A 13809-nucleotide genomic window follows, 5' to 3' on the forward strand; every position below is an offset into this window, starting at 1 on the left:
GCGATAAAATTGCTGCCTCAAGCTCCTCATAAGAGATGTCGGCCTCTAGCTCTTTTTTTTGTTCTGGAGTTCATTTAGGAAACTCATTATCTCCCCAAAACCCTGCGATTTTCCCTTCTATTTCACTGGTGTCTTCATTTAAGTACAGCTGACTATAAAAGTTATTAAAGATCTCCAGGACTTTCGCGGGTTCTGTATGAATTTGCCCATGATCATCCTGAATTGAGTCAACCCTCCTCTTTCTGCCGTAACCTTTTCGCTAGTAAACGGCCCGCATTCTCTCCCACATCATACAGGTCAGAGCAATGTACTGCAATTTGGGCCGCTAACTTGGTGGCGAAGCTTTGATATGACCTCATTTTTTTAATGCCCAAGTCTGTCGCTATTTGATCATATCCTGAGAAGTGCTGACTGCCAGCATAAACTTAAATTCTAAGACCCGGAGTTTGTTCATCTCATCCTCCTGTTCTGCCCTCAATCTACGTTGTTTGTTAATGGAGTAACTAAGGGTCTCTCCCCGCACTCCGGCCTTAAATGCGTCCCATACCATACCAATTGGGGCAGATCCACAATTGAATTAAAAAAACTCCACTATCCATTTAGACATGTGTTCCTGATAAGCAGCATCAACCAGCAACTGATGCTCAAAGGTCCAAGGTTTTTTAGATGGTCTGTATAGTGTTTCTGTTTCTAATTCCAAGGTAATTGGGTTATGATCTGATATTATTTTAGGTTGAATGTCGATCTTAGCATTAGTAAATAGTTCTATAGATGTAAAAAAATAATCCAGTCAAACATGTTTCTGGTGAGGGGCGGAATAAAATGTATAGCCAAGGTCCCCGGATCTTTCAGCCCCCAAACATCTACTACACCAAAATCGTTAAGAAGACCCTTGGTAGCCTTAAAAACCTTGTTCTTTTTCCCTTTATACTGAATATTACTACGTATATCTTCATCTCCTCGGATGTGTAAATTGAAGTCCCCACATAGGATTACAGGAGACTGCCAGGAGGTCAATTCAATACTGATCTCGTTCAGGATATCAGGATCGTCAGAATTGGGACCGTATAGTGAACATAAAGTTAAAAAAAGGCCGTCTATCTTCAGCTCATCAATCGCCCACCGGCCAGATTGATCACACTTAACACGGTTTCATTCACCCCACCCGTATTTCTTAAGATTAGCAACCCCTCTTGCATTCGATCCTTGCCGTGTGCAGCACAGAAGTTCCAGACCCAAATCTTTCAGCCAGGCCCTGTTGTTCCAAGCAATATGTGTTTCTTGAACACATAACAGTTCTACCCTCATTGTTTTGAGAATCTGAGCCATAATTCCTCTTTTTTTCTATTATTCAGTCCGCATACATTCCAAGAGCAAATGGCAAATGTACCAATTTTTAGTCAAACCTTGTTTTATCATAGCTGAGAAGCCCCATGAATATGTCCCCACATATTAATATATATGAAACTTACTGACGCTAAAAACTCCAAAAAGCAAAATGTAGCTGAGGTATATTTATTTGACCATGACTTGCCCACTTTCAAGTGCCTCCACCCTACACTGTGTTCCTTACGTTCCTTGCCCCGAGACCCCCCACACCTCCCTCCCTTCTACCACCCCTACCCCTCCCACCTTCCCTTGAACCCACCCAAATGAGGCAAAGGGACTGAATAGTCCCTATTGGTGATGGAGAGAAAGGAATAAGCGCTCTCCCCGACCCCCTGTCTCCCTGAATAAGCACCGGACTAAAGTTTCAGGGAGGAAGCTTTCACTACTATCTCGAAAGCACATTATACCTTACAGTGTCCCCAAATATTCTTTTGCAGCTATCTCAGAAGGGAAGAATAGCGTTTTTTCTTTATATATAACCTTGATCTTGGAGGGATTTAATAAAAATGCTTGCGCTCCTTTCGCTTGCAAAGGCGAAATCAGTTGGCATAGATGCCATCATAGTTTTATAGTGGCCTGATAGTAGCCAGGTGTCACAAAAAACTCACATCCCTTAGCTCTCCGCTTACGGTCAGGCCGTGCTAGGTCATATAGGTGCTCCCAGAGTAGAAAATTACTCATGAAAATCAAAATTGCCCTTGGTTTGGCCTCTGCCTCTCTAGAGCCCCCCCCCCCCCCGCACCTGAAAGGGAAATCTGTGCACCCTTTGGAGCTCAAGCTCCCATTTCCATTTGATTAACTCAGGAAAAGCTTCAGTACATAATTCCATCACAAACTGATGAATGTCTTTCCATTCTAATCCTTCAGGGATGCCAAGTAAACGCAAATTGTTTCTTCTTGACCTGTTTTCAATGTCAATTAACTTCCAATTAATGTAATCACGGATCGATTGAAGGGCGGAGACATCAGCCTTCTGGGACACCATCTCATCCTCCATTGAAGAAATTCTTCCTTCAGCTTCTCCCATTCTTGCTGACAGCTCAGTGCAGGATTTTGCTACACGTCTGACCATGTTTTGTAGTTTACGCACTGGACACGCAGGCTCTCCGCCTTTGTCTCCTCTCGGTGCGACATGATGGCCTTGTATATTGTCATAAGGGTAATGGCATTATCAGGTACTTCAAAGTTATGACTGGGGCCCACTCTACTGTCATTTGTCACACCAACTTGAGCTGTTGTATAAGAGTCTAAGATTGGTGACCCATCATTACTTATTACCTGCCCTGGCATAAGATTACATGAACGAGACACCTCTTGCGCTTTTCGCACAGTATTTTCTCCCCCTAGCAGTGATATGCTGTTCTCCTCTTCCTCGAGAGGTGCAGAGTTCGCCAAGCTTCTATCGTCCACCCAGTCCAGATCCACACTTTCCTCCTCTGAGACGACAGAGACATCTGACATGGAATAAAACTTCCCCCCTGACCCGCAAGAGTCCACCTCTATAGCCACTTCTGCTAAGGGGATCTGGTTATCGGATACAAAATCAACTCTAGGCTGGAGAGAAGCTGCACCCGCAGCAGCGGCATCTGAAGAGACTAAACCGTGGGAGTTATTAGATTGTTGATCTCCAATACTTTCACACACTGAATTCGAATGATCACTAGGGGGAAAAGCAGGGGGGGAGTCTCCAAACAGTTTGTTACCGTTTTTAATGTACCAGCAGTAGTGCCATTACTTTTACTATTTAAAGACGCTAGGATCGGTACATGATCTGACTTTGTATTAAGGCCAGGGTTTTTTTTTAAAATCTTTACAATTACCATCTTTGAGCCAGCGAAGTCCACAACATCGGGGCCACCACGGCCTGAGAATCTCGTAACTCCGTGGCTCCCAACTCGATAGCTGTCTGAATTCCCTTAAAAAATGAATTCCCTTCTGGGCATTCTGCTCGGGCTGCGGTCTGCCACTAGTGGCTTGCACCAAGGGACTCGGTTGCACTATAATCGACGTAGTTGCAGCAACTGCTGCACGATTCTTTGGTCCTTTGGAAGCCGCGCTGGAGTTGGCGTTCTTGGTATTGATAGGAGTCAAATCAGACGCTGAAACGCATATAAGATCTAAATCTACAACCTCTTTTTTGTTTATTTGAATGACGTTTTTGCGCGCTTGTATCACGAAAGAATGGATCTGCCCTGATCCTCCATCATTTTTTGCCTGGAGGGCTAGACTTCTGGTGATGTTTAATCTTAAATCTGAAATTTATAAAACTAAGAGGAATAGGAAGAGAGTAAAGGGGGCAAAAATATGGGCTCCGTGGCCGAATGGATTGGAGAGACTGTGAGCTAGGGTATACTCTATACTTTAGCCTTGGTCGATCGTTCTCCACTCCGAGGACTTGTCCCATCTCACTCTATTTGCTTTGTTTCGTTCTATTGCTTTTTTGGATTTTTCTCAATGCACCTGGTTGATCTGATTTTTATGTTTTTGTGGCTATATCTGTTAAGCATTGTTTTTTGAAGTATTTTGATTTTGTGTCCACTTATCCACTGTTTATATGTTGAAGTGTGATTATTCCTCGCATAAAATTAAAAAAACAAAAAAACAAAAGGAAGTTGCATACAAATTCAATACGGTGGGAAGAACCATCCCTGTGGGACTCTATAGCGTGGCGCTGTAAGGTGACATCATATGTGACTGGCAGCAATCTGAAAGGAATAAATGAGTCATTTTAATGCCTGGCTTCTACCTGCTGTAGCTAGTCTTTCCACTAGAATTTGGTGACAGACCATGTCAAAAGCTACAAAGAGGTCAAGTAAAACCATAGCTGCAACTCCACCCTGGTCTAACATCATCCTTTGTTCATTTACAGTATTGTTTTTCCAGTCCCATGAAGATCTGTGAAGTTTGTCTGTGTAGGATTTAGCAGTGCAATCACGTAGACTTACTCAATTCACTATTGGTATGTTATGCAGATTTGTAGAGCGCACTATCACAGAAGAGGGGTATCTTGGCTTTGGCAGCTGTGAGTCTAGCTATAATTATAACCTAGTGGGACTACTCGAAAAGCCAGGCCTTCAGCTTCCTGCGGAATTCAAGAAGTGAGGATGAGGCTCTAATGTGTAGCGGTAGGTGGTTCTGCACTTTAGGAACGATGTAGGAGAATGCTTGACTGCTGGATCTGGTTTTCCATATGTGTTGAATGTGTGTAAGAAGGAGTCCGAGAAGCAAAGGCGTCTGGAAGGTTTAGGAAAGCAGATGTGAATGTTGAGGTAGGCTGGACAGTGTAATGTGGTGCCTTGAAAGTGTGGTTGAGGAGTTTGAAATATGCTCATTTGTGTGTGGGGAGTTAGTGGATCTCCTTCAAGTGTGGTGTGATGTGAGTGAGGTGTGGGATGTTGAAAGAGGTTGTGGCTGCTGAGTTGTGAATAGTCTGCTGCCATATGGTGAGTTTTGTGTTGTCGTACGTGATGGTGTTCCAGGTGCTGGTTTGAAGGCTATTGAAAATCTACCTCAGCATCTTCTGGGTCTTAAAGAATGAGGCATTGACTGCGTTAACTTGGATAGTCATGTAGAGTTTGCTGATGATCCTGAGGTTCTTGTTGTGGGGGATGGGTGTCGATCTTAGTTCTAGTGGCCACCAGGTGGAGTCCCATGGTGAAGTGTTCTTCTTGAAGATCATGATTTCGGTTTTGGTAATGTTCAGCTTCAGACTGGTCTTCATCCAGTGGACGACTTCAGTCTTTCAGGCATTGAACTTGATCCTGGGAAAGGGTTTCTTATCCTTGAGGGAGACAATGAGTTGTATATCATCGGCGAAGGAGAGGACATCGATATCGTGAGAGGGGATGATGCTGGGTCGAGGGATCTTGCATGCATTGAAGAGAGTCGGGCTCATGGAGTATCCTTGCAGAACTCTGCAGATGAGGTTGTGGGCATCCGAGGTGTGTGGTGCCAGACTTATTGACTGAGTCTTTCCTTTCAGGAAGGAGCAGATCCATCAAAGTGCATGCTCATGGATTCCCATGTTGTGTAGGTGTTGGATAAGTATGGGGTGGGATACCGTGAGTGCTGCAGAGAGTTCCAGGAGGATATGGGCCCCCGTGTCTCCCAATACCGCAGTCATGCGGGTGTCGTCTGTGGCAGCGATGAGGGCAGTTACTGTGCTGTGGTTGGATCTGAAACCAGACTGAGTGGTGTCAAGAATTTGTTGGTGGTTGAGGTATTCCTTGAGATGTCTGTTGATAGATAGTCTTCCACTTTTTAAGTAAACAGTAGTAGTAAGATTGGGCTGAAATGTTAATAGAGGTCAAACATAGGCCTGTTTCCATTTTGGTGTGCTGAAAGGAAGGTGAAATTATTAAGATTGCTAAATGTTGTATTGAGTGCTAAAGCAATCTTGTGAAAAACAGAAGTTGGATGGGGATATTTGTGTGAACCTCACTTAACTAACTACATTGAGTTCAGTACCTCTTGATGAAAAGCAGCGTGACTCCCAAGACTTTCGATGCCGCTCGGTGCAAACCACCTCTAATTCACCTTAATATTTAGCTATCAAAATAACGAGGCAGGCGCTGGCAATTGGAAGGCGAAGAACAAGTTTATTGCTCTAGAGGAGAGTACATCACATCGGACACCGGGGCTATCGTCAGGAGGTGCTCTGCCTGCATCTCTGTGGCATGGCCTTTTATACACATTTTCGTCCGTTTATTGCATGGTCAAACATTCCTGACATCAGTTTATTACATAGTTAAAACATCTTTGGAATCCTCGCCTTAAGCTAGTTCCCACACAAACCTAGCAGCAATCGTCCCCCCACCCAGATGTAACAGATGATCGCTATCTCGCAGCTGGACATTCCGACAGGATCTAAAAACAATTGGGATCGGTCAGATCTAAGGGTTTTCGGTTATTGATTAAGTTAGGCCCCTTTGTTGGTGAAACAAGCCCTGCCGTGTGTAGGCAATAAACAATGTCCACAGGGGTCGGTTAGTGCCTGGGACCGGACTGAGTGCCCAGGTGCAGGGAAGGAGGTTATAAAAGGGGGCTTGCCTGTGCATGGAGGATGAAAGGACAAGTGGGTTTGGCGCGGGAATTGACTCCAGGGCATTGACATGCTGACAAGGTTTTACGACCCTAGTACGTGTGTTCAGGCTTAGTCAGAGCGCGGGGGATGATGGTGGGGTCCGGGTGACACACAGGTGACCAGCAGTGTATGAAATAGCCATGATGTCTAAAATGGTTGCCACTTACGCGCATGCAGAGGCTCTTGTTAGGCAAGATGGCGCCGGCAATGTTCATGCTAGTTATTTTATTTCTAACACTCTGTTGGAGTCAAATAAGGTAACAAATATGGGGCCAGATGTGCGACCAAGGAATTTGTGACACACAAATTGCATCGCAATTGCGACTCACAGTTGGCGAGTTGCAAATTAGTATGTACGACAGTGTCTGCGACACTGATTGTGATTCCCAGTGGGCTCGCAAATAGCATGCATATTAATGAGGCCCTTGCAATTTGCGACCCCATTTGGATTGGCTGCCCTCCCAGGAATGGTGGCCTGCTGGGTTCAGCCGACCTCCATGTCTGGGACTGCTTTTAAATAAAGCAATTTTTCTTAATGCAATGGATGCATTTAAAAAAAGAAAAAGGAAACGTTTTGTTTCATTTTTTAAGGCAGGTAGTAGTCCCTGGGACCATTGTCTGCCTCTAAAAAATATTTTCCCCTGCATTTGCAATGGGAAGGGGTCCCCTGGGAACCCCTTCCCATTTGCGACTGCATTACCATCCTCTTAAAGAGGGCGGTAAATTGCGAGTGTTTTGTGACTGCAATTGCGGTTGCAAACAATTCTTACATAGGGTAGCGAATCGCAATTAGGAAGGGACGCCCTTGGAACACCCCTTCCTAATTGCGAGTTGCAAATCCTATTTAACGAGTCGCAAATAAATTACGACTCGCTAAATAGGGGTTGTACATAACCCTAACAGTTTTTGAATGCACAAACGGGTCGCTAACCCATTGGCGCATGCAAACATGGGTCGTACATCTGGCCCTTGATGATTTCCTCATTCCTTTGCAAAACACCTTGTAACATTAATATAACATTTTTGTGTGAGTAATAAATAGTTTGACTCGTCCTAAAAAAAGATGATAAAGATTCACATAGACGGTATGGGGGTGGAATGTTTATTTGTGAACTAACTGGATTTGTAAATTATTTTACAGTCCTAAAAAACTCTCGTGGCACATTTATACTGGCTTCAATTCTTTTTTCATAGTACTTCGTGCAAGCTGATTTCAGCTGCAATTTATAAGACTTAAGCCATCCTAGTATTTTATTTGGCATCCTCCCAATCTTTGTGCTACCAGTCACCAACTCCGAAGTACACCAAGGAATGTTCCGGCCGTGTCTCGTGAGGCCTGACCTCAATTAATGGAACCCCTTTTCTAAGGCCATAGTGACCCAGGAATTAAAATTTGCATTATTCACATCTACATTTTCCTCAGTAAACCTCGAAGCATTATCCTGCACCTGACGTAGTTCTGGGAATTCTGATTTATTACATTTGAGTTTGGTCCCTGGGGGATGTGAAGCTTTAGGTTTGGAGCCACCAAACTCATAATCTAGAAAAAAGGCCAACGACAAATGGTCTGACCATGTAACCTGAAGGTCTTTAATATCAGAAATAAAGTCTCCAGAAACTAGATTAGGTTCAGCGAATGGCCCTGCCCATTGTATATGTTTAGTGATTAGATAATTTAGGGCCAATAACTCACACTTTGCAAGAGATTAGCTGAGGATGGCATGGCGTAGAAGGGGGAATCTACCCAGACTGTTAATTTTGAAGCACGACTAAGGCTGAATTACATCTGGTTGGTTCCTGTCCGAGTTGGCAAGGGGGCAGGAAGGATGGACCTGGGTGCGACCTGAGTAATTACCAGTGGCTGAGATCAATCTAAACATTCCACCCATCACTTTTGTTGTCATCCTCACAGGGTTCAGCATCTCCTCTTTTTGTTAGCAAGCTGGTAATTACAAAGTTTCATAGTAGCTCTTAAAAATAAAACCTCTTCCTCTCAGTTTTCACAGCACCTGCATGCTGTAACATTGCTCCTATTGCAAACGTTGTCCTATGGGGTAGCTATTGAGTCGTCTTGGAAATCGTTGGACTTTGTCGGGCTCTTGGTTATTTTGAGTGCTATCTTCTGCAAAGGACTCAATGGTTTAATCTTGTCTTCCACTTCCTACACCACATATTGTTTCTAAAAGTGATTTTATAAATAAGGGTAGTAATGGCAGTCCTTTGCACTTTTTAAGAATGCTGCTTTTCTTTTGAAAGCCATAATTTTCTTGTTTTTATTTTATGTGGACAAGGGTGTATGCAGATCTGACCTCAAAGTATTTATTTATTTATTCATTTATTTTATGTATTTATTTATATTAAGGTTTTATATATCGCTGGCTAGACCCGGAGATATCAGAGCGCTTTACATGAGTATCAGACCATAGTTGCAGGTCACATCGTTATAAAGGTTACACAGTTGTTAGAGCCTGGCAACATAGTTACATGAAGGGTGAGAGACACAGCATGGAAAGAGGAGGAGGAGGGTGACGGGGACACATACCGGTAGACAAGTTAAAGCTGCGTCCAAAGTCCAGTAAGCTGTGATCCCAGGGGAAGTGGTATTATTTCCCCATCTCTGTTGCGAAAGGTTCCCTTTATGCAGTGGACTCTCTCAGAGGGGTCTCTGAGACTCCACGGCCTACATACTGGATCCTTCCCTAAAAAGGGGAGAGGGAGTGCTTTGGCAAGGGGTGCTGTACCATACCTCAACTGTGAGTGGCTCCCTTGGTGCTGTGGACTCTCGCAGCGGGTCGCTGGGACTCCAGAGTATAAATATTGAATCTTTCCCCAACAAGGGGAGAAGGAGTGCTTAGTCAAAGGGCACAAAGGACAGGGGGTTAGGCGGTGTAGCAGGCAAGGGAAGAGATTCAGGGGAGAGGGAATAGGAGCAAAGGAAGTAGACAAAGAAAAGAGTACTAAATGGGAACAAACAGCACCAGTTTGGGGAACAGACTGTTTTCTCTCTGTGGCAATGAGTTTGCCCCATCTCTAAGGTAAAAGCCTAGCACAGGCCATTCCAGAAGCTTGTGTTTCCATGGTCCATCTCTCTCATGCCTACCGAATCGACGTCTTGTTGGAGCGTGGACATGTGTGTGGTCAGATCTGTCCGGAGCTGGTCGATGGAGGCTTTCATGTCTTGATTTAGCCTAGCGCGTAGTTCAGCCTTAAAATCGCGCAATGACAATAATAAGTCATCTTTGGTGAGGGCCATGACGCTCGTATATTTCCCTTGATCGAGTGGCTGTTGTTTGTCCGAGGGGTGGAAGAAGCTGGTGACCTTGGGTGGTGGTGATAGTGTCTTCTTTGGCGGCATAAGTAAAGGCTCCTCTGCACCCTGCATGCTGTGTGTGGTGGCAGCAGTGACGCAGAGCAGGAATGTCTATATATATCGTAGTGGGCACCTTCCGTGTAGGATGGCAACATTGAGGCTTTGTAGTCTCCTTCATGCCCTGCTCGGCGGCATGGTGCTGCAGGAAGCGAATGGGGAATGCCCCCTGCTGAGAGCTTCAGGTATGCAGAGTCGCATCAAAGGGTTCGTATAGCCCAGGGGGCGTATCAGCGGGTATATGTCTCCATGCAGGAGGGATGCACTCTCGTGTTGGCTATATCTGAAACTCCTCGTTTTGTGCGCCTCTTTTCCCTCAACTGCTCACTTAACTATGGGCTGCCATCTTATGATCAGGCAAGGTCAGGCGTTGGGCTGGCAAGCACCGAGGTTTTGTCTGTGCGCCTTGTGAGTCACATCTCCTGGTATGCCGCCATTTCAGCTACCTGCCTTGGCCCCCTCTACCATTTTAATGCTCTTGGCCATGATGGCACTGCTCCTTCGGGGCTCTTCCAGCGCCGGCCGCCGAGCTCCCCCCTGTGCCTGTAGCGTAATGTGGCGTTCGCTTACAGCATCAGAGGCTGCAACATCATGGGCTGCAACAGGTTTGTATGGTCGCAGTCTATGGCACCAGTAACAGTTGATGTCTTGTGGGGGAGAGCTCGCGGCAGACCGCTGTTGTGATATTTTCAGGCGGCCGCCAATTTTTGTGATCTTTCGGACAGCCCCGGCGATTCCAAGCAGTCTCACCATATCATAGAGATGTGGTCGCAGAGCCCCCGCGTCTTCCCCAACAGTTCAGGAGTCAATATCTCCAATCTGGGGTGATTCTGGCGTGTGCAGCAAGCCTCTAATCACTCAATTCATAACATGGCGCGGGAGCCGAGACGGATCACGTCCGCTCAGCCATTTTGCTCGCCCTCTCCTCAATGTCATTGGAAGAAGTCAAATCCTGTGTGATGGTTAATATTTCAATCCTGACTTAGTGAGTGAGGGCCCAAAAAGATCCTCTAGTCTGTCGAAATAGGCAGGTAGATGGGTTGGTTTTGAGGTGTAGCCCTCGGGCACATGAATCTATTGCATGAATGAATGCATTCACACATTTAAATACTTTGACATTCCATAACTTTCCTTTGATCTAAATCAATTTCATGTAATGAATAAAGACACATTCATGAACTATGTATCACTGGACTGAGTAAGGCCTTTAAGTGTTACAGGATGCAAAAGTCCCCTTATTTGTAAGTAATATTGAGTTGTAAATTTAATTCGTTTTTATAATTGTAAGTAGACAGAAATCTTTGAAATCTTGAGAAAATATGATTTCTCTATTTCTAAAGGCCCTTTTGAGAGAAAAGCAGAAAGAAGCAGAGATTGAAAAAATGAAGGAAGCAATTGTTCAAATTATTCAAGAAGCTGCCGTCAGAACTAGAAAGGAGGTAAGACACCTGTTATGCCCCATCTGCCTTCTTTTCTTTTGCTTGGCTACTCCTTTTTAATTTCGCCTGTTACAGTAAGCCTTGTTATACTTATACTTGCCAGTATGAAATGCTTTAAATTAGACGTAAAGTCTCAACCTCAGCACATCCTTTTTGGCTTTTCACTTCCTTTAGAATGTATTCTGTAGTAAGTGCCTAATCCAAAGAGATTTTCAATAGAAATGTGTTTTTACAAAAGTTTGGCAAAAGAGTATGGGCCCGTCAAAGTATGCCATAATAAAATACATTGTCTGCACAGTGCAAACAACTGTGGCCGAGAAGTCTTTTGGTTGTTTTAAAGCTTCTAGTCAAATGGAGAGTTTATTTTATATATAACCTTTCATTGTTTTCATTGTCTGAGAAACAAAAACCCTTGTGTGTGTGTTTTTTCCAGTAAGTAGTGTACATCACTGCACATATCATCATTCAAAGCTTTATTCGAGGGATAAACTCATAAAAGCACAGACATACATTTGAAACAATATATCCAATTAAAACAATTTTCCCCGATTATACATACTTTGAAGAATTTATACATACATGAAAAAATAAAAACAAAAGAAATCTTTCATGTACAATACACAGTGATCACCTAAACCCAGCTAAACATACTTTAAAACATTTATACATACATGAAAAAGTAAGAATAAAAGAAATCTTTCATATACATTACATTACACAGCGATCACCCAAACCCAGCTAAATTACAGTAATAGAAGTTGCCCTCCGCCTAATGGACCATGCCCACCCCAAGTACTTTGCTGTTCCTAGAACAATAGGCATATCGGTGGTTGTGCAAATAATTCGTAGCGCCTCAACACCCCTAGATGTCCCTAGGTTTCTACAAATGGGAGCTAACCAGACTCTTCTTGGGATAGCATAAGCTTTACATAGGAATAAAAAGTGACCTATACTTTCCTTAATAGCACCACAAGCCGGGCAGCACGAGGTGGTTGTATTCCTCCATCTGCCCGTCGCGCTCGGTCACTAACTGGTCTTCTCCCTAGGTCAAGACCAAGCGGGATTAATGGTGTACTCTGGGGGAGACCCGTGATTCCCCTAAGGAACCTATTCTCCGAAATTTGCAGAGTTAGGAGCCTATCAAAGCCCCACAGCTCAGCCCCATATAGGGCCGAACCAATAGCCTTGGCATCATATACTGCCAGGACTGGTTTTATAGGCTTTGATTTTGATTTTTTGTGTTCCACCCGGAGGGCCCCCGAAATCTGCTGGTGCCTCAGAACCGCCTTTCCTATGTGTTGGGACCATTTTAGATTGTTTTCCATCTGCACACCCAGATAAGTAAATACAGTTACAACCTCTAACACATAGTTGTTCAGGAGTATTTTTGGCCGGGGTCTACGTTTTGGTGAGAAGGCCATTAACTTGGTCTTACCCACGTTCACTTCCAAGCCATGTTCCCTACAGAAGAGATCAAAGATGTTTAGGGCTCGCTGTAAGCCGGCCGGTGTTTTAGATAAAATTAAAGTATCGTCGGCGAACATCAGGATCAGGACCCTGAGGCCCGCCAACGAAGGTGCATCGACACTGGCATCCAGCATCCGAGCCACAATTCCGTTAATAAATAGGGAAAAAAGCAGGGGGGCCATAGCACACCCCTGTCGTACTCCAGGACCAATTGGGAAATCGGCAGAAGATTCACCATTTGTACCCCACTGGACTTTAGCAAAGTTACACTCGTGCAACCTCATTATCAGAGTGAGTAACTCTGCCGGAAGGCTTATTTCGCTCAAAACTGCCCAGAGCTTTCTCCTTGGGACCAGGTCGAAGGCAGCCCGCAAGTCGACAAAAGCAACATACAGGCTGCCTTCGCCTAGCACCACCGTCCCCCACTGCAGCAGAGCAAAACAAAACACCTGATCAATTGTGCTGGTGGCCCGCCGGAATCCGACCTGGTATGGGGACAGGGCGTTGTACTCGTCTACCCAGTCCATTAGCTTGTTAACCACCATCCTCCCCACCACTTTTTGAATGGTAGCAATCAAGCTTATCGGCCTATAATTGGCCGGAAGGGACCGATCCCCTTTTTTATATATGGGTATAATAGTTGCTCCCTTCCATAATTCTGGGACTGCTGTTCCCTTTCCAATTGCATTTCCTAAAAGGAAAACATACCTAGCCCACCTCGCCTTATCGTTTATAAAAACATCAGAGGGTATCCCGTCTAGACCCGGGGCCCTTCCCCCTTTAACAGCGCAGATTGCGGCTTCAGTTTCTTTAGGGGAAAATAAATTTCCAGTGGGGAATACAGATGAAATTACCTCCACATCATTAAACTCAGTATTCTCTGCATATTGGGGTTTAAAGTACTCCACCCAGGCACCCTCTGCGACATTATTATCGGGTTTATTTGGGGATCCACCTCTACCCCACTTCACAATGTTCCAGAATAACCTGGAATCCTTAGCACCCGAGGCCTCCTTTAGGTCTGCCCAGTACTTTTCGTCCCAGGTTTTTTTAGCTAGTAATAC

At 44.6% G+C, this 13809-nt stretch overlaps 1 protein-coding gene across 2 annotated transcripts in view; it reads left to right on the forward strand.

Moving 5' to 3' along the window:
- The window catches only part of SCLT1 (sodium channel and clathrin linker 1), a 558774-nt gene that overhangs the window by 278607 nt on the left and 266358 nt on the right, over nucleotides 1-13809 (forward strand). For both annotated transcript variants that reach the window (XM_078677643.1, XM_078677642.1), the window contains exon 12: nucleotides 11180-11278. In XM_078677643.1, the coding sequence (XP_078533769.1) occupies nucleotides 11180-11278 (99 nt within the window). The remainder of the gene's footprint in view (nucleotides 1-11179; nucleotides 11279-13809) is intronic.

Source organism: Lissotriton helveticus, chromosome 2_1 (genome assembly GCF_964261635.1).
Source record: "Lissotriton helveticus chromosome 2_1, aLisHel1.1, whole genome shotgun sequence".
In the NCBI taxonomy this organism is placed as follows: domain Eukaryota; kingdom Metazoa; phylum Chordata; class Amphibia; order Caudata; family Salamandridae; genus Lissotriton; species Lissotriton helveticus.